Source organism: Grammomys surdaster, unplaced genomic scaffold (assembly GCF_004785775.1).
Source record: "Grammomys surdaster isolate TR1022 unplaced genomic scaffold, NIH_TR_1.0 66, whole genome shotgun sequence".
Lineage (NCBI taxonomy): Eukaryota > Metazoa > Chordata > Mammalia > Rodentia > Muridae > Grammomys > Grammomys surdaster.
Genome location: NW_021604568.1, coordinates 18,395,614 through 18,416,186, shown reverse-complemented (window position 1 = coordinate 18,416,186; position 20,573 = coordinate 18,395,614). Strand labels below are relative to the sequence as shown.

General features: G+C 42.4%; 1 protein-coding gene across 1 annotated transcript in view; it reads left to right on the top strand.

The window, feature by feature from the left end:
- Shtn1 (shootin 1) overlaps positions 1-20,573 on the top strand; it is a 100,679-nt gene that overhangs the window by 9,021 nt on the left and 71,085 nt on the right. Inside the window, exons 2-3 of the mRNA XM_028774198.1 lie at positions 5,710-5,762; positions 15,594-15,654. Of these exons, the coding sequence (XP_028630031.1) occupies positions 5,710-5,762; positions 15,594-15,654 (114 nt within the window). The remainder of the gene's footprint in view (positions 1-5,709; positions 5,763-15,593; positions 15,655-20,573) is intronic.

Below are 20,573 nucleotides of genomic sequence, written 5' to 3'. Positions count from 1 at the left end.
CACATACACACCACACACAACGCACACGCACACACACATACACACACGCACACATCCCAAAAGCAAAATACAAACACAACCAGGAATAGACTCTCTGGGCAGCATTTGTAGAGCCGCTGGCTATTTTTCCTCACCCACTGGAAATGGCAGAAGCTTCATAGCCATCTATAACTTGAAACTAAATATCTTTTCCTTAACTAATCTGTCCTTCCACCTCCCCACCCTTAGGGCCTTTTAAACTCAAACAGGTACAAACCAAGCACTTGAGCAAATGCATCCTGGATCTTCCTGTCTGGGTCCTAGTTCTCCAGCAGCAGAGGTTTTTGTAGGCATTCATGGTGATAAGTTGTATTCCTCTGTACTGCCCTTGTGTCTCCAGTGGCCAGGGTGGGGGTTGCCCTGTGACCTCAATTCTCTGGTGGATCAAGAAGATTGTTGCTGTGTCATTTATTTGCTTTTTGTTGTTTTTATGAAGAATGTGTGATGTCCAAGCCTACAGGCTAGGTTAGACACCAGACACTCAGACACATATGTAGTATATATTAATATAGATGTACCATATGCATATACATAATAGATATATGTATATACCTCAAAGCTATTCTGTTTCCTTTCTTCCTGATTTTAATTTGAACCCATTCTTGTGGTTTGATGAGAGTACCCCTCAGCATTATTCTTTATTAGTGTTCATGAAGCTCAGATTTGCGGTACTTTCTTTTCTGATAGGAAATCTGTCCCCTTTGTTTTCTTTTCATTTGTTTGTTTTTTTTTAAGCCTCCCCAGTGGTCCCCCACCACACACCCCCGACTTTTATAATGATTTAATTAACAAGTGAGGTATAAATGGATTCCCTCTCAACTCTGGCTCTAAGTGGAGGATCCGTTGGGATGTGAACAGAAGGGGAGCCTGTCCTGCTTGAGCAGCTTCTTTCTGACTAGTCCTTATCTCGGGTTAGTAAGGTTTCAAGGCTCCCTGAGTCTGACAGGCAGACTCAGCCCATGGGTATGAATCTGCATGAGGAAATGTCAGAAAATGGCAACATTGTACTTTTCTTCCTGGATACATTTGATTGTTATTTAAGGCTTCGTATTTTATTGTTTCTCCGTGTGAGAGACCCTGTGTGGTGAGGAGAGTGCTTGTCTGTTGAGCCTGCTCCTGTGAGTGCAGTGAGGAAGAACACAGGTGATACACTTCTTATACACTGGAAGAGTTTTATGGGTTTTTGAAGGTAGTTAGGGTGGTCTTTCAAGGAGTGATACTGGATGAATAGTGGCAGACTCTGAATACAGGTGACAGGGAGTTTCTATGAAGGGGAAGTACTACGTTCACAATTATAGCAGACTGAGTTGCTCACGGGGCATCCAAACAGAGATTGGAGAACAGTATTGACACTGTGGAAGCCGATGCTATGTTGGTGAGATTCTGTGTCCAGTGTGGTACCCAGTAGCTACCTGTAAAATATGGCTGATGCACAGCCTTCACACTTTATTATAATTGATGAGAGTGGCTAAGGTTTGCCATGCTGGACGGTGCAGTTACAGACAGCATTGTTGAAAGCTCTGATCTGGGGACTGTGCTAGACAGGGGTAGGATGAGTGGCCTGCCTGGTCCCCAGAGGTTTGCTGGATCTGGAGGGCTAAGCAGGCAGTTCTGGGGTAGCTGTGATGGTTGTTGACCTTCTCCAGGGGTGGTGTGGGCAGCTAATCGTTAGGAAGTTGAGTTGTCAACGTTTCTGAGACAACTATGACTACCTAGTTTCTTCCTGGGCTGGCTGTGTTGTATTTGTGGCTTTGGAAGAAATGGCTTCCTTCGGCATCAAGGGTTTAGAAAATGGAAAACCAGCGTGATTCTCGAAGCACATGCTTTGCCCGACATTCTCCTTGTTTTCTCTGGCATCCCCCCTTTCTGTCTAGTTCATACTGTTAAGTGGTCTTTCCTCACTCCGACTGCACATTAGGGAACTCGCTTCTTTAAAAACAAAACAGTAAAGATGCCCAAACTCAGACTTGGTAAATCAGCCTGGGGTGGGAGGGAGGTTCAGGGCCCTGTGATTGCCAAGCTCCCAAGTGTGCTTCTAGGATTGAAAAGTCTGGTTCTCAGGCATGCTTCCACACCCTTGCCAGGATCCCTTACAACAAAGGACTCTACTGCATTCTCTTGCTTCAGCCCTCTTGCTTGGTGGAGGATAGTAGTCTCCTCCTTTTAGGGATTTTTTTTTCCAGGCAGCCATTTTTGGGGAAGTGGGGGGGCAAAAGTAAGCTTGAAACCTAGGGCATTCTTGTGTTGTGTACTCAGGATTATATATTAACTCATCTACTTCCCAGGATAAGATGACCAAATTCATATACTAGGAAGTCAAGGTCCAGTGGGAGACCAAACTCGTTCAATCCTAGAACGGGACTGGCTTGCACAGGGGTGTTCCCAGCCAATATGTGCTGATTTAATTACTGTTCTGTCTGACACAGTGACATGCATGGAGCTGGTAAACTGAGGTGTGAAGTCTTTCCAGGCTGTAAGTGTCTTCCTTTAGGAAGGTACTCATCACATTTGTTTGAGGCATTGCTTCAAAAAGACTCCTTCTGCCAAATTGAGCTGTGCACAGTTATTTTAAATGTTTCAAGCTGCTAGCCCGTTCTGAAGCAATAAAAAAATGGTTTCTGTGAAGCCTCTTAACATGCCATTAAAGAAGTAGCTGATTGGGCTGGAGAGATGGCTCTGAGATAAAGAGCCTTTGCTGCTGTCACAGAGGACCTGAGTTTGGTCTCCAGCACCCATAGCAGGTGGCTTACAACCACACCTAACCCCAGTTCTCGGTGACCCAGTGCCCCCTTCTGGTCTCTGCAGGAAACTGCACTTATTTGCTTGTGCATGCACGTGCGCACACACACAGACACGCACAGACACACAGACACACACATTTTAAAAATGAAGTACCCAGGTATGAAGACCACTTCATTGATGACGGTGGGGTTACTCCTCTACCAGAAAGATGCATGTTCATGTGTATGCATTTGTGTGTATGGATGAACACTGAGGAATGAGCTTTGTTTTTGTTGTTTGTTTTTTGAGATAGAGTTTCTCTGTGTAGCCCTGGCTGTCCTGGAACTCACTCTGTAGACCAGGCTGGCCTCGAACTCAGAAATCCTTCTGCCTCTGCCTCCCAAGTGCTGGGATTAAAGGCATGCACCACCACTGCCCGGCAGCAGAGCTTTGTTTTTTTAACTTCAAAGAAATAAATATTTTTCTTTCCATCTGTGCCTCATCCCCCACCCCATTACCTCCAACTGTGAACAAGGTCATTAAACTACATCCGTGTTTTCCCTTAAGTACCTGCTTTTGTTGTTGTCGTTGTTGTTACAGTCTTACGTAGTTATAAGAAAGCATCCTTTCTGTGGTTTCTATTAAAGTATGATAGGTGAAGAGTCCTTAATTAATGCTTTTAATAAAGAGCCAGCAATTAGGAGTTTACCATGTTTTGCCCGAGTCTATTGGCAGTATAATGGACACATGGTGTGAATAGTTTAGAAAGGCTTTCCAAGACATTATTTGATGTTGTAAATAGAAAAAAAAAAACCACCTGTATTTCTTAATGTCAATACTAGATTATAGTTTTATAAGCCACTACTGCTTATATGTATGTCTGTAAAGTGGGTCACTAATAATACAGTGTTTGTGTGTGTGCGTGTGTGCGTGCACGTGCATGTGCACACTAATACAGTGCCATGCTGCATGAGTAGAAGTCAGGGCACATCTTGGCTGTTGGTTCTTTCCTTTCATGATGTGGACACTCAGGATTGAACTCAGGTCATCAGGCTTGGTGACAAAGTACTTTTACTCTATGGGCCATTCCACCAGCCTCGATTTTGATTTTTAAATTGTGTGCAAGTATGATACATATATGTGTATGTGTGTGTGAATGCAGGCACATATGGCAGCCAAATATAGCATATGGAGACAACCTTGGCTGTCAGTTCCCACCTTCTACCTTGTTTGAGGCAAGGGCTCTTTTCTGTTGTGTACCACAGTGTGTGCCACACTAGCTAGCTGTCCCTTAGGCTCCCAGGGAGTCTCCTGTCTCCATGGGAATTCAGAATTAGAGATGTGTCCTGCTGCTGTGTCCATCTTTATGTGGGTTCTAGGGGTTCCAGCTGAATTCTTCAGGCTTGTGCAGCAAGCGGAGCCATCTACCTAACTCTGCAGATACACTTAAATGCTGAGTAATGGAAGCCAAAGTCTCTCAATAAGAGCTTTTAATTTTTATGTTGTTGAAGCAGTATTAGGTAGGACAGTGATGTTTGGGGCCATGACCATAGTCCACTACCCAATGGCATCAGTGCATGTTTAGGATTCTCTTTCTTAGCTTTTGTTAAAGGGGAACACATTTCAAAGATTTTTTTTAGGTCCTAGGGGAATTTAGCTCCTACTCAGTTGTTGGAATGTGTGCAGTGAGCTCGGATGAGGAGCCCAGGCTTGGAGAGTTTCATTTTGTGCTTCATGAAATTGTACCTGCTGAAGATGTAATAGTTTTCTAAAGGGTTCTATTTTACATGTTTATCCAGAGCTGTTTTACCAGTGGCCTAATTCTCGGAGCTTTGTGTGGGTATGTGGCTTCTGTAGTGCGATTTGAGCATTACCGTCATAGCACGTGTCCCAAGCCTTGTGGGTCACTGCTGGAGGGAATGCAGCTTGCCTCTTACCATGTCACATGGGCATTCTCTGCCCATGTGGTAAGCATACATTTCTAGAGCTGATGGCCAGGTTATCTGGGATGTTTTGTTTTTTCTTTTTTTTCTGGTGGGAGGGAAGGTTGAGACCAGGTTGTCGTAGGCTAGCCTGGATCATCCTAATGCTGGAATTACAGGCATATGCCACCATGCCTGGTGCCCATCTGGGATGTCTTTGAAGTTAGTGGCTTCAGGTTTTTATATCTGTCTTCATATTATTAATAAAAGCGGGAAACATATTTTTAAAAAGAAAACCGAGCTACTTTTAAAAGGTAAATCCCAATTAAAATTTTTACACAGGTGAACGTGCAGCCCAATGATTTTCTAGCTCTCAGTGTCAGTCTTGTCCAGTGGTTGGTGAACTAGGCTGGCCCTAGAGGCTCTGCTCATTGTCAGTCTTAGGTCATGGTTTTAAACTTTGTAGTGTCAACTCTGAGGAGGCCTAAAATGCTATTATTATTATTATTTTTACTAAAATCTGAGTGTGGGGGTTCAGGTTACTCCTCAGGCTGTTCCCCACACAGCTGGGTACTCACATTCTCCCTTTTGTGAAATGAAGGGTACAGGGTTCTGGCATGGCAGGGCCCATCACCCATCTCGCCTAGAAGCAGACATTCTCAGCCAGACACTCATCACAAGAACTTTCAGCTGTGAATAAAGTAGACAAGTGATGTGAAGTTGAATGTACAAGCAAACTTTATTTTCTGAGTAAGCCTCTGACGCGATTGCCACAGATGAACAGTGTCTGAGCGATACACAGGGAAGCTCTGGGCATCAGGAGGGCTTCTCAGGGGTCACTTCTGGGTCTTCCTGACGGCCTAGTATAGTGGGCCTCACATCTGAGACCTGAAGGCAGAAGCCCTTTGAGATACTCTCCCCTCCTCCAAACTTAAGGAACAGTTACTGGGGGGGTCAGCTGGAGTCACATGTTTTCCCACAGTGAACTTTCGAGAGTGGTAATGTTGCTTTTTTTTTTTTCTTTTAGCCATAGGCGAATATGAAGACCTTCGAGCAGAGAACCAGAAGACAAAGGAGAAGGTTCGTATGGTGCCCGTCCATTTTCTTACAAGTGTGAATGTCTAGGCAGCACAATGCATTGTTCAGCCACCAATTTCAGTTCAACGTGAATGAGAGAGGGTTCTCCCCACCCTCCTTTTCTTTACTCTTGTGTGTGTGTGTGTGTGTGTGTGAAGCTAATATCAACTCCAGGCTCCAGATGGTAAAGAATAGCAGGCTTTCTACAATGGGCATTGTCCCAGGAGAATAAGGACACAGTTAAATGTGTAGCAAGGCACCAAGCCAAGCCATGCAAGGATTCACAGATTGTACTTTTCTCTAATAGTCAGACCTGAGATGATGGTGATGAACTTCTGGGACCCAGACTTGTTGGGTGCTGAAGGGAGCTAGGTATTGGTATTTAGCTAACCGTCTCCATACACCGTTTTCAAGTTTGCTTCTGCTATTCTTGTGAACAATGAACACGCAGTGTGACTACAGAGGGAATAATAAACACATAGTGTGACTACAGAGGAAGTACAATGAATATTTTCACAGGATCTGCAAGTTTTGTTTTGCGCTATTAGATAAACAGATTCTGTTTCTTAAAATCTTAAGATTTATGAGTGTTTGCTGTGTGTGAGAGCTTCATGATTGTGTAATCCTAGCACTTGGGAGGCTAAGGCAGGATTGCCATGAGTTTGAGGCCAGCCTGGGCTATAGACTGAGATCTTGTATCAAGAACCAAACAGAGATTTGTGAATGTTTATGTATGTGCTTGTGCACTCTTCCCTCCTGTCAACTGACTGAGGTGGGAAAGTAGAAAAACAGAAGCACTAAATAGAACACAAAATGAGGAATGAAAAACAAGAACTATGGGTTTGTCTTTAAAATTATATAAAAATTTAAAATGTAATTTTTTTAACTTAAAATCACTAAATAACATGATATTGTATCAAGTAAGATAGGCAAAATATTTTAAAACTCTACCCCTAGCAGAGCACGGATTAAGAGGTCTGTGATAGTTTTTAAATAAGAAAGAGATTATGGTCGCTATAATATCTTTAAATTTCAGAACAAGGGTTCTAACAACAGCTAACAGTCACCTAAATAGATGTAAAATCTGTAGCACGTTCAGACTTTATTTATTGGGCTCTTAAGAATTATATTAGACTTTTTCAAGCATTAATTTACCAGTTGTTGGGTATAGTTTGACTGATGGCAGTAATGGTTAGCGCTTTAGCTCAGTTACTACTATATTTGTATTTTAGATCGCTATTTTAAACCTAGTTTTTAAGGCTCTCTTGATATTAACAATGTTTATTTTATCTTGATTGTCTGTATGGCTGTATCTAGTACGTAGGCGTGTGTGTATGAGTGCAGGTGCTAGAGGAGTGTAGTGGCTGCTCCATCCACTGTGTGTGCTGGGAACTGAACTTGGGTCCTCTGTAAGAGCAGCAAGCACCTTCAAACACTATGTGACATCTGAGCCCTCCCTCCTCATGCCTTGTCTCTGAAATCTCATCTCCCTTCCTCTCTTCAACTACAGAGGGAATGGGTAACTGGGAGAAAAAAATACCAAGTGGAAAGGGAACTAATAACTTTCTTTCTAAAGCAAGAAGGCCATGGAGAATAGTTCGAAAAAAGATTTTTAGATCTGTTATCAAAACTCCCCAAACACAGAAGTCCTGAGGACATCATGTAGTGGAGGTGGTGTGCCTAGACCCTGAGTCCTGGACTCTCACAATTTTAAAGTGAATTTCCTGGGGTGCTCAAAGTAGGTAGTTTACTGTCCTTTGTTCAGAGGTCTAACCAGCCTTCAGTTCCAAGAGGAGGCTGACAAGAAGTCTGCTCTGCATCTGCTTTTGGGCAAACAGGGAGGGGAGGAGCCAAGCAAACTGGAGAGACAAGATGGCTCAGCAGGGTTAAAAACCCTTGTTGTAGAAACCAAAGGTCCCAAATCTGATCCCCAGAACGCATGGTAGAAGGCAAGGACTATCTCCCCAAAGTTGTCTTCTGGCTTCCACCGTGGCACTCGCAGGCGTGTGTACATACGTGTGTTGCACATACATACATCATACACACAATAGTAATATGTAAAAAGTGTATTTAAATAGGAGAGGGATAACAAACTGGCATGGCTTCATGTGCCAGAGAAAGGAAGGGACAGAAAACCCTGCAACAGAAGAGGGAAGAGATTGCAAGGTTTTGTTTTTTCTTCTCTTTTCTGTTTCTTACTCCATGATTATCTGTGGACTCTGCAACGTTCTAAAACAGTGCTCCTGTAACACCTGCTCTCCCTCATGGTGTGGTCACAGCTGTTTAACCCAGAGCCACTTTCTCTGGTGAGGTTGGCAGTTGTGCACATGGAATTGCAGGTTGGTTAAAAGAAGGACCAGCCCAATAAACCGTTTCCTTGCTCTTTGAGCAGAGGATGGTCTGACAGGCTTGCAGCCTCTGTAGGCGTTATTGACCTGTTTCTGTCCTAATTCTTTAAAAATAACTATTAACAGAAATGAGAAGAAAAGAGCTGAAAGCAATATGGAATGTCGTGTGTTGGGTAAGACAAAGGAGAGTGAGTGGTTTTAAGTCTACCCTACTCTGTTTACCTTCTATTAACAGACTGGCTTGCTTATTACTGCAGAGTTTTCCGCAAAGGAGGGGGGGATCGTTACAAAGGAGAGAAGTGTATAATAAAAGCCTTTTATACGACATAGAATAAGTAAAAGCAGCTTTAGTTCCGGAGGCTGTAAATGGAGGACATCGTTGTTTCTCTGGGAAAGCACTTTCTTGTGCCCGGCTGTGTGAGCTTTATCCTGTCTATATCAACAAATACAGGCGGCCATCTTTCCTCTGTGGGGTCCCAGCCCACAGTTAAATTAAATCCATTGTGGGCAGTCATCAGAAGAATTCTTTTTTTTTTTTTAATCATAGTTGATTCAGTGTAGGGAAATTTGGCAAAGTAGAGGGAGGGGAAAAATGGCAAGGTATGACTCCCGACTGTGCGTCTGGAAGTCTAGTAGTCCTTGTTGCCAGGCCAGGAACCGTGCTGATAAGAGACAGCAGATCTGCTTCCTCTTCATCAGACCTTAGTGGCTGCTGCAGACTCCTCAAAGGATACAAGTTCTGCACAGGAGGCAGCAACTCAAAAGGCTCTGTTTACTTAGAGAACAGTACAGGGCATCTGCGCCCTCTGAACTCCATGACAAATGGTTCAGACAGACTGTTTTAGCCTCATTTTACACAAGCGAAAAGAGCCTGAGAAAGTGAGTTTCCCGAGAACCTACAGGAGATTAGTGGCAGTCTGGATCCGTACCTGGGTCTTGCAAGCTCCGTGCTCTTTTACAAATAGGTAAACTTAAGAGAGTAAATTGATGCTTTCTACAAAGGCCCTGGTTTTGTTTTAATGAGAGAGAGAAAAAAACAGAGAGAGAGGATAGAGAGTATGTTTCTATGTGTGTAGGTAGTTATCTGCACATACGTATGTGAGGAGGTCAGAGGACAGTCTCAGGTATCTATTATTCCTCTGGTATTGTTTTGTTTGAGACAAGTTCTCTCATTGGCTTAGAACTTCACCAACTGGCTAGGCCAGCTGGCAGCAAGCCCACAGGGAACCACTATGCTCTGTCTCCTCACTTCTGGGGTCACAAGTCTGTGCCACCATGCCCAGGTATCTTATGTGGGCTCAAGGGATAAAACTCAGAGCCTCATGTTGGACAGCAAGCACCTTACAGACTAAGCATCTCTATCTTTTTAATGTTAACCTATGATTTTTCCACAGCAAATTTATGAGAGCCAATGCTTTTCTGGGTCATGACTGTACCCATGGTTAATTTATATTGAAACATTTGAAATTTAAGTATCAAATTTATCTCTTATTAGGAAAATTTATGTATATGCGTATACCTATATAAGTTATGGTAGAGCCCTGGAAGAAGAAGAATGTAAGACTTAGGGGCGGACTGATGGGTTTTTGTTGTTTACATTTATCCATTTGGTTTATGTGTATGTATGTGTATGTATGTCAGTGTGCACGGTACTGTACATATGTGAAGGTCAGGCAATAACTTGCTGGAGGCAGTCAGGGTTCTTCTTCTACCATTTGGATCCAGGGATCTACCTCAGGTCACCAGGCTAGGAGGCAATCTCTCTAACACATCTCTCCTACTCTGAGCTACCATTCTAACTGATCTCTTCCCTGTAGCCCTTTCTCCCCACCCCAACAATGGATGCTGGTCATTTTGTGGTTTTCAAAGAAGTCTTTGAAGATGGAATCAGAATCTGTTTGAGCTTATAAGGAAGGTGATAAAGGAAAATCCGTTGGCTGAATGCCTTCTGGCTACCAAAGTATGAAGGAAAAATATATGAAGGTTTTACCTTTTAGTAAATCCACTAAGGAAGGGACACAGACCAGTTAGTAAAGAGCTGTGGTTTCACTCTTGCCTTCTGAGTCTGTACAGTTTGGGTGGGACAAGTAAAGACAAGGTGACCTGACCCCTGCTTTTTCTCCATATGCAAACTTTTAGTCTCTTTTAATGATGGATTTATAAGTCACTTATCTCTAAGCCTTCTGGAGCTCTCGTACAAGTAGAAAAATAATTTTTTTTGTAATAAAACCATCTGTATATCCCTTATGTGCTTGTCATATCAACCAACAGGATTTATTATCATCTCAATGTTAAACAGGAAACAAGCAAGTGCTGTGGGTTCTTGTAAAACAAAAACCCTGAGATTTTTATGTGTGTTATCTGGTCTTTAGTAGGAGGATAATAGCCTCTTTCCATTATTTTTGCCCAGTTTTGAAATGACACAAATGAGCAATATTCGAGAAGGGCAGAGGGCCTATTGCATCGACGTTAACAAACTCTTCTGAGTCTGTTTTGGGGAGGGGTATTCAAAATTAGATGGCTGCGTGTTTTAGAATCAGCCGAACAAAACATGCTTCTTCGCCGTGTCTGCATCACTATATCCAATCGTTAGTCACCCTTCCGCAGTCAAAGAGCCTGCTCTTGTGACTTGCTCGAAATCTTTGTCATAACCCATTAGGGTTGGGTTTTTTCTTCTTATTTCCTATGTTAGAGGAAAGCCTCATTGAGCTTTGAATGGAGTGGCATTCACATTTCTCAGGGTGGTGGTGGTGGTGGTAGTGGTGTGTATGTGTGTTATGTGTGTGTGTGCATGCATGTGTGCATGTGCTCATGTAGTGTGTAGAAGAAGGGAATCTGTATAATAGAAGAATGTCTACCATTAAATAGTATTTATGTTTAATGTTACGTTCAGAGATTGAGTTTTGAAATGCATAAATGTTTAAGTGGCTGATTAGAAGTCCTTTGGGTGAGTTACTGTCACAGTGCGTCAGGCAGTTTTGTCAGCCTGCCAGGGACAATGAATGAAAAGAGAGGGAGACAGACACTTCCCAAGACTCGTTTCAAGAAGGAAGATATATGATAGTGTTTGCATCTTGGCTCGGTTGTCTATTGTTACAGTTCCATCCTCTTGTGTAATATTCAGAGGTGAAGGTCCCAAGTATATTATTTTTAAAAAAATCAATAAAGAAACCATTCTAAAGAGCAAGATCTGCGCCCATTATGTTAACTGTTCATGCATAATACATCCACATACATGCGGCTTCTTTGAGATGGAGTGGCAAGTGGTTGTGCCAGAGAAAAAGTAATTACTTAGCAGTTTGAAAGTGAAAATGAGTCTCTCATTAACAGCAATCTATCCAGAAACAAAGAGCGAGGGTCTCAGTTCTGATGACATGTGCTTCCATCTCGCACACAATACCTAGAGTTTGGAGACCGCTGCATGACAGCTTGGGGGTTGGGGGGGAGGTGGCTGCTCCTTCTTTATCGCCTGTGAGAATTGGAGGGAAAGAATTTTCAGTTGGAAGAAAGAGGAACTCCAATGGAGGAAGGGAGCAACAGGATTCCAGAGGGAATGGCTGACCTTACTGAGGGATAAGCCTGTACAGATCCAGAAAGCACAGGGCTGGTGGAGCCACACTCACCTAGATGGAAGACAGACTGGACGGTCCTCTCTCTGTGTCACCAAAGACTCTAAAGCAGGTCCCAATGTCTGATTCTGATGCTGGGAGCATTTTAAAATAGTGTCGCTGGGATATGAAAGGAATTAAACTTTAAGAAAGATGGTGTGGGACTAAACCTTCTCTCAGGCCGCATAATTGTCAGAGTTCTGTCCGTACAATCTTGCGGTCTTTCCGTCACTGTAGCCCATGTCCTTGGTCCTTAGACCTTCTTCTCTTTGTTGACTTCGGTTGGTGGATTCTAAGTCTTGTGAGACTACAGAATCTAGCATGTTCCCCACCAGGTCCCTGTCAGCATTGAGCACCGTGCTCAGCACTAGAGCACTGAATATGTGGATCATGACTCCTTTCACAGGGGTCACCTGAGACCATTGTAGAGCACAGATATTTACATTGTGATTCGTACCAGTAGCAAAATTACGGTTATGAAGTAGCAATGAAAGAATTCTATGATTGGTAGTCAGCACAACATGAGGAGCTGTATTAAAGTGTCACAGTGTTAGGAAGGTTGAAAACAACGGATCTAGAGGTGAGTCAGTACACAGAGGAAGGGAATAGAGATATCCAGTGGTTTCAGGAGATAATTGTTCAAAATTCCACTTCAGTCTCTGTAAGGTGTTTGCCTATTCATCTGTCAACTTTTGTCTGGTAGGGCGTGGAGACAGCGTATGAGTATATCTTTTAGGCTACAAGCTGTCCTTTCGATTAGTTGGCAGTTCTTTGTCATGTGTATGTGCTGGGATGATAAGATATTAGTGGAAATCGGACACTATTTGAAATGTTGAGGTTTTGCTACATAAACCACACATACAGCAGATTATAAATCTTGTCTACATCTGCCTAGTGCTTCTGATGAACCCAGAAAAAAAGACATTTATGTTGACAGTGTTGGCTGACAGGTAGAAGGGGAACAGGGAAGATTCCAGTTCATGCTGGAAAATACCAGTTCATGCTGGATGATACCAGCTTATGCTGGATGATACCAGCTCATGCCATTCCACCGAAGCCCAGCCTCCCATGCTCTCAGATAAGCCAGGCAAGCTTTTCACAGGCCTAGGTGAGCATTAATGATGATATCTGGAAAATACCCTGGACTTCTCATACAAAGGGCTTTTAACACCACCAAGACCAACCTCTAGTCAATCTACCACTTTCTAAAGAGTCAAACCGAGTCTGGGGACTAGCTGGAATGTTATTTAGTTTCCTTAAAGCTGCCAGCACTCAGGCCGCTGGGTTAGACTCCAGCCCTGAGCTATAGAGCATTGTTGAGCTTCCTGATTAAATGATGTAGTCCAAAGAACATCTGTTGCTATTACAAAGTTTTCACGAGCAATTCTCAACACAAAAAGAGACAGTCTTTACAGATGGTACAGCTGCCCTACCAGAGCAGGGTAGAGGAGAATGTAGGAAGGGTATGGGCTTCTTTGTGGCACAAAGATGAAGCAGTGCTGCGTGCCTGTGCTCCCTGTAATGTCTCTGTGTTGATAGAGAGGGAGAAGGGTTGGAGGATGTCTCTGCCTTTACCTGAGATGATGTCGTAAATGGGTGTTTGCATTCTTGCTCGGTAAGTGGGTGCATCCTTCCTATTTGATTAGTTCTGGTGTGGAATCAGTAAGCTGCATTTGCAGCATGTGTAACCCCCCCTCCTACCCTTTCAGCCTTTCAGCATAGCAGATGGTAAATTCAGTGGCTGCCAGTTCTATCATAATGTGGTTGCAGAAAATAGAAAGCAAAGCAACATGAAAACCCCTGAGAGAGCACAGCTGGGGTTGGGAGACAGCTTGCGACTGTGTTGGTAACTAGAGGTTAGTGTGTGCTGGACACTACAGAACCACTTCCCTGCACCTTGGACTAAAATCTGTTATTAATCAGTGTGTCCTCCTGGGTCTTAAGAGCAGCGAGCACCAGCATCAAGTCTCCCCTATGGGCAGCTGGAACAGGCCTGCCTGTGAAGGCCAGGCACTACTCCTGACCAGGAAATGTGAGTCTGAGTTGGTGGTTGGTGTGTGAAGGAATTGAGTGCCTTTTCCCACCTAACTAGGTATAATGCTAGGCCCATTCCTGTTTACATTCTCATTATGAAAAGTTTTAATGAAAACTGGGTATATAAGTGGAAACTGGATACCCTGTTAATTCCTTTAAACGGAATTTTGAAAAGCACAGGGAGACACTCAAATGATTGACGCTATTCATCATCCTATAACACTATCTTGTGATGAAGATATGTCTACAGAGGACACCTCATACTTGCAGAGATGCTAGATGGAGAAACGGAGAATTAATTAGAAAGTAAAACACCAGCTTTGTTGTACTGGATGATCATGACTCAAGTCTTCTGGTCTCGTCAGAAATTTGGATTCTATTTGAGCCTTCAGCTCTATTGTGTATTGTTGGAGTGGGGTGAACAGCCTGGCAGAAGTTTGGGGGAGGTCCAAAGTAAACAGGAACCAGTTACAGAAAATAAGAGGAACATTCAGAAGCAGCTGGCCAGGAGTGTCATGGTTACAGGTTGTATAGTCTATCGTTGCTCACCCAGGTGTGAAAAGCTGATTTGAGAATCCAGAGCTCTGAAGAGAATTTTTAATACATAAAAAAACAACAGTAATTGTAGTCTGTCTGTTAAATTGGAGCTAGGAACCCTATGAAACAAGATGTGTTTTTACAGAGAATGGAGTCCCACAGGAAACCTTAGTGAGACAGCATACCCTCTGAGGGAAATAATGTCTAGTTAGCCTGGCTGGTGTATAGGGAGAGAGCTAAAATTTAATGGTCAGCTTTACTGACTCAGCCCTGAGCACCTGTAACACGTGTTGTGTTCCCTTCATGGGTGTGTCCTACAGATAAAGGTGTGTGTGTGTATTTCATGTATGTGAGTGTGCGAGTGCCCATATATTCACATGGAAGCTAGGGGAGAAATTTCAAGTGTTGTGCTTTGTCACTCTACACCAGATCTCTTGCAACCTGTTTCTCTCTATTCTCCCAAAGCTAGAATAAAAGCACTCGTGGCCATGCCAACTTTGCATGAATGCTGAGAATCTGAACTTGTAATTTCATGCTTGCCCGGAATTCTCATTTAACACTAAGCCATCTCACTGTCCCTGAGATGGGCTTTGATTCTCAGGGGTTCTTTAGTGTAGCAGGCCATACATATTCTCTTAAAGAAGGAATACATTTTAACTCAAGGGTAGTCAATGTTACCAACTTGAAGAAGGAATACATTTTAACTCAAGGGTAGTCAATGTTACCAACTTTAATAAGAAATACATTTTAACTCAAGGGTAGTTGATGTTACCAATTTAAAAGGAATACATTTTAACTCAAGGGTAGTCAGTTTACCAACCAAGGAGATAATGAGCAGTGAATGACTCCTAATCTCAGAAACTCCTAGAAACTCAGCTGGGCAAAATAAATATGTATCATGTTAGGCGAGCTGCACTGACATCTGGTACTACTGAGGCTGTGGAATTTTTTTTAAGATTAATTTTATTTTTAATTATGTGTTTGCATGTGTGTGTCTATACGAGTGTATATGCAACCTAGTACAGTACCCTTGGAGACCAGAAGGGGCCATCAGGCTTTCTCAGAGCTGGAGTCAGTCACTTGTGAGCTGCAGGGAAAGGGTGCTGGGAGCTAAGCTGGTGTCTTCTGTGAGAGTGGCACACACTCCTAGCTGCTGAGCTAACTCTCTAGTCTCTGAGAGAAACTGTGTCTGGAAATACAAGAAGAGAAAGAAGAAGTGTGGCTGTTGTGAGTTTATTCTTGCTTCTCGCCTTGTCAAGGTTACATTTCATCATGAGTTTACCATCTCTTTCTCTTTTTCATTTCAGTGTGACAAAATTAGACAAGAACGAGATGAAGCTGTTAAGAAACTGGAAGAGTTTCAGAAAAGTATGTAAGCATTTCAGTGGAGTAATAATCACTTGGCTTTGGGGAGTGTGTGAGTAGACCCAGTGACTGCAGGTTCACCGATCATACTATCAAGAAAACAAAAACAGTCCCCATTTGCAAAAAATAGAAATGCCTTGGCATCATTGTGATTTTGAAAGAAATGTAATAAGCATTAATACCCTATAAATGTCTTATGAAAGTTAAGCTTGTAGTAAGAAAAGTTTGCTATGGGAAAAAATAAAAGGAAAACAAAATTAATTGGTTACCTTCATTTCCTGAGAAAAGTCAAAATTAGTATTTTGTATTCTATCCTGTGTGGTCTTTCATGTATGCAATATGTGTTTCTATAAAAAGTGTGTAGTTTGTATATCATTTTATAGCCTTCTTTCAGTAAGCAGTATGTGTATTTTGGCATTTGAAATATAGATCAGTTCTAATTATTGTCTTTTTTATACTATACTATACTATATAATGCACACACACACACACAAGACAGATAATAGTATATACACTATAATATTGTAGCTATTGACTCTCTATCCTTCTCTGCCTTCTAAGGGCTAACCCCTACCACAGTTATATATGTAGTCTGTCATTTCATGGCCTTATATTTTTACTTATGCCATGTGGATCATGAAATATATGTATAGGATAACTATATAAAATATTTTTGGTGCTTAAGGTGTAATTTGTCATATAGTTATATTGATATAAATATCTCGAATGTTTTCATTGCACAGTGTATATGGATATGCTGTGATTTTTTTATCACTGGACACTACATATTTTTGTTCGGCACATCTTGCTCACACTATTAGTGACTATATATGTCATCTATACAGTAATATGGTACTGTAACTTTGTTTTTTCAATGTTGTTTCTGTTTTTTTAAAGCACCATCAGTAATGCCTTGGAGGTACTCATGTCTTTATAGAATCTGATCAGGGTTAGTTCAAGGAAAAGGAATCATGATAGGGCATATAGCTACTGAATTCTTACTGCATGTTTATAAATGTACTCTTAACAGGAGAGATCTTATTTCAAGAGGTCTGTATGCAGGATGGGAGTACACTGTGGGGGGGGGGGGTACAGCCCCTACCTATCCATGTGAGGAGGCCGTGGGTTGAATCCCAGTACTCCAGACAATCAGACTGTGGAAACAGACTTTGGGAGTCAATGAGTATGTCTGTGGCCTCCATGGTGAATGGTTTCATGAGGGAAAATTTATCTCCTTCATTAAGCCATGCATATTAACTATGTAAGCTACTTACAGGTGACTTAGACTTTGGTACAGCAGTTAAGGAAGGAGCAAAACAGTTACCATTTTATCGAGTTGGAGTGTTTGGAATCACTCTCGCTAAGGTATGCCCTTAGAAACGCAATAGTAATTTTTTTCTAAATTTTGACTAGGGTTTTTTTTTTTTTTACATGACATAAATCTGTTATTTATCCTCTAAGTCAGAACATAGCTGATCAGATCCAAAAAAATGTCATATGGGGATATGTCATGGGCAAAGAACCAGACATTGCAAGAAAATAATCCTCCCCCTTGCAAGTTGGACCTTTCTAGATCATTCTGCAGAGGCTCTGAAGTCTGGCAGCACGTATTGACAGTCCCACACGGCAAACATTTTACCCTTCTGAAAAATGAAACAGAGTTAAAATTCAAAAGGCAGTTTACTTCGTAACTTGACTACAACACAAAACACCACAGGGTAATCTTGTTGGTATTACCGTCTGCGGAGGGCCAGAGACATGATAGAAATACCGCTCGCTTGGGAATGGATGAGTGGCGGTTGTTTTGGTTGATCTCATTCTCCAGTGAAGGACTGATGGCATCCAAATGAATTCCCCTGGAAAGAGCAAACCTGCAGGAACGCTTGCTAGTTCCTGTGCTTCAGTTATTGATAGTGCAGTGCTGTGCTGCATGCAGTAGGCTGGTTCAGGTTTCTTATGGTTCAGTCTACAACAGCATGTTTTGATACAGATAGGTGGTGGGTAGGGATTTGCCTCCTATATTCGTCAAGCATGCCCCCTTCAAAAGTGGCTTTTCCTCTAAACATGTTGATCATTCTATGAGCAACTCAGATTATGACCTGAAAGGACTCATTGAAATGGTAACACAATAGTCACTATTGTTAAGTGGGTTTAGTTTTTACTTTTATTACGCCTGGTTAAAGTCTGGATGGCAGGAAGTCAGGAATGTGAATTCTTTAAAGAATATTTTTGTATATTAACTATGAGTGTGTGTATACATGTGGAGATCGGAGGACAACCTGTGGGCGTCAATTCCATCTACTGTGAGGGTTCTGGGGATCAATATCAGATCATCAAGATTGGTGGCAAGCACCTTTACCCACTGAGCCATCCTGCTGGCCCCAGGATAGCTCTTTAGTCAGTCTGAAAAAAAAGGAAAGAATGCAGAATAATAGTTTTATTTCTTAGGGCCAGGAATGTATCTCAGTCAGTAGGGTGCTTACCTACTATGTGCAAAGTTGTAGGTTTGTTTCCCTAGTGTTGCATAAAAGTAGACATGGTTGTGTACATCTGTGGTCCTGCTCAAAGGATTGGGAGTTCAAGGTTATCCTTGGGTATTTGGTTGAGTTTGAAGCCATCCTTTCTCAAGGACCTATCTTAAAATAAAACAAAAACAAAAGAAAATTTTATTTCCTTAAAAACTGTATTTGAGATAAGCAGTTCCTGGCGTTGAACAGAGCACAGAATTTGAGATTTGGAAGAGAACATCACTGATATCTTTAGTTTGAGCTCTGTCAAGCATGAGCCTTCATAGCCGGAATAAGTTTCTACTCTGGAAAATTTGGGGTGAACTACCTTGCTGCGTTAGTCTGCTTAGGATAATGTGAGAATTTCTGCATAAAAGAGCTCACTCTGTACTTGAGATCAGGTAATGTCCCTACTGTAAGCCCGAGGATGTGGGCCTCCCATGGGAGCCAGCACATCTGAATGGCTTTGAGGAATGGCCTGACTGCTTTTAAGTCTCCTTCATGCTTACCCAATAGGTCTACCTCTCAAAATGTGGGAAGAACTTCAAGTGAGGCTTGGGCCTTGCCCGGCCTGGCTTGGCTTTCCTTTCCTTTCCTAGGGTAAATGTAGCTCTGGCCACTGCTCCATGCTGTGTCATTCTTGGCTCCCTGCCAGCTCTCCCTCAGCCTGTCTTGTGTGGAGTTTCTCCACACAAAGAACACTAACCCAGAGGGAAGCCATGTGCCCACAGTAAAGTCCCTTGTGTGTTTGAGGCTCCCCCGGTAGATCCTGGGTTATGTTTAAGTTTACATTGGTTTTCCCACAATCCTGTCTACTTCTTGGTTCTATTTGTACCACATGGAAGCCGGGAATGTAGCTCAGTTAGGAGAATACTGGGCTTGATCCCAAGAACTAATCATATGAACTAACCTAGAACTAACCATTGAGTGTGGTGTGCAGATCTACACTCTGAGATTTATTTGTGAGGTGGAGGCAGCTGCCTCAGAAGTTTAAGTTCATCTTGAGCTATATAGTAAGTTTATATCAACCACAAAAACCCCACTGCTAATAGCAACAACCACAACAACCCTTTTAAACAATCTAGTATTGAAGAATAGAGTTTGTTATGTTCAGGACCTGTGCTTCAAAGATCCCTGTGATGCCCTATTGTGGGAGATGGGGTGTGGAAAGGGCTTGCTGAAGCGGCAAGATCTTTGGTGTTGACAATCTCAACTCTTAACAAGTTTTAAAGGGACCACGGAAAACCCGATTGTCCTAGATATGGGTTTGGCTTTATCAGTCAGAGTTGTGCTTGGAATGCGGTACTTTGTCTCTCTGGGTCCCCATGTCCTCAGATAAAATACCAGCACAGCGGCTACTTTGTAGGAGTGTTTCTGAGAATTCACGGGACCACAATCTTAGGACAAAGAAAAACACAGGCAGGCTCGGTAAATTATGAGCCCTTTTGTACTGCAGAGAACATTCTCGAAGGATGTTCACAAAGTCAGACTTGGTACCTTCTTCAGCTTTTCAACCAAAGGACCTACTTGGTAGGTAGTGTTGTTCTGGATGCAAGAGAACCAGACAAAAATCCATGTTTTATAGCTGGGTGTGGTGGCACATGCCTGTAATTCCAGCACTCACAAGCAGAGTCAATCGGAGAGGCACAAGAGTAAGACCAGTCTGGTCTACAGAGCAAATTCTAGGGCTTTATGAAGACTTTTTTTTTTTAAAAATATCCTGTTTTAATAAAGGATTTATTGAAGGCAAAATCTGTCAAGTGAAGCCCCAGCCTACAATGTGAGATGTCTTCGAGGTCTGTGTATAAGAGTGCAGGATTTTGAAGAGAAACAAACTTTGCCGATTTACACAACTGGTGGAAATATCAGTCAATATTCTTTTATTGTACGTGGGAGTTTCTGAAGCCTTAATTTTATTGAATTTCATTTTTGAAATGAGGTCTAATGTGTCTCAGTCTGGCCTTGATCTCCTTGTAGCCGAGAATGACCTTTGAACCTGCTCTTTCTCATGAATGTTAGAGTTGTCATGTACCATGTCTCCTGGAGTAGGCAGTGCTGGATGTCAGGGATGGGGCCCAGGGCGTCCGGTATGCTAGGCAACAACCCTACCCATGGGTCTACATCCCCAGCCCTGTTTTCTTACTATGATAAATTAGAAGATGGTACCATGAGCCCCTCCTATATCCATGATCCAGCATTCATCAACACATACTACGTCGCTTAATATTCCTCTGACTGACCTGACAAAGCTAATGTTAGACTTTGTATTGCAACAGAATTTACCGATAATAAATATGTTTATGAATTTTATTTGTTTCAAAAGCATAACTACAGTCTTAGGGCCCCTTTTCTTAAAGTTTACTTGTAACCATCTCTCCCTCCCTCTTCCCTCCCTCCCTCCCTCCCTCCCTCCCT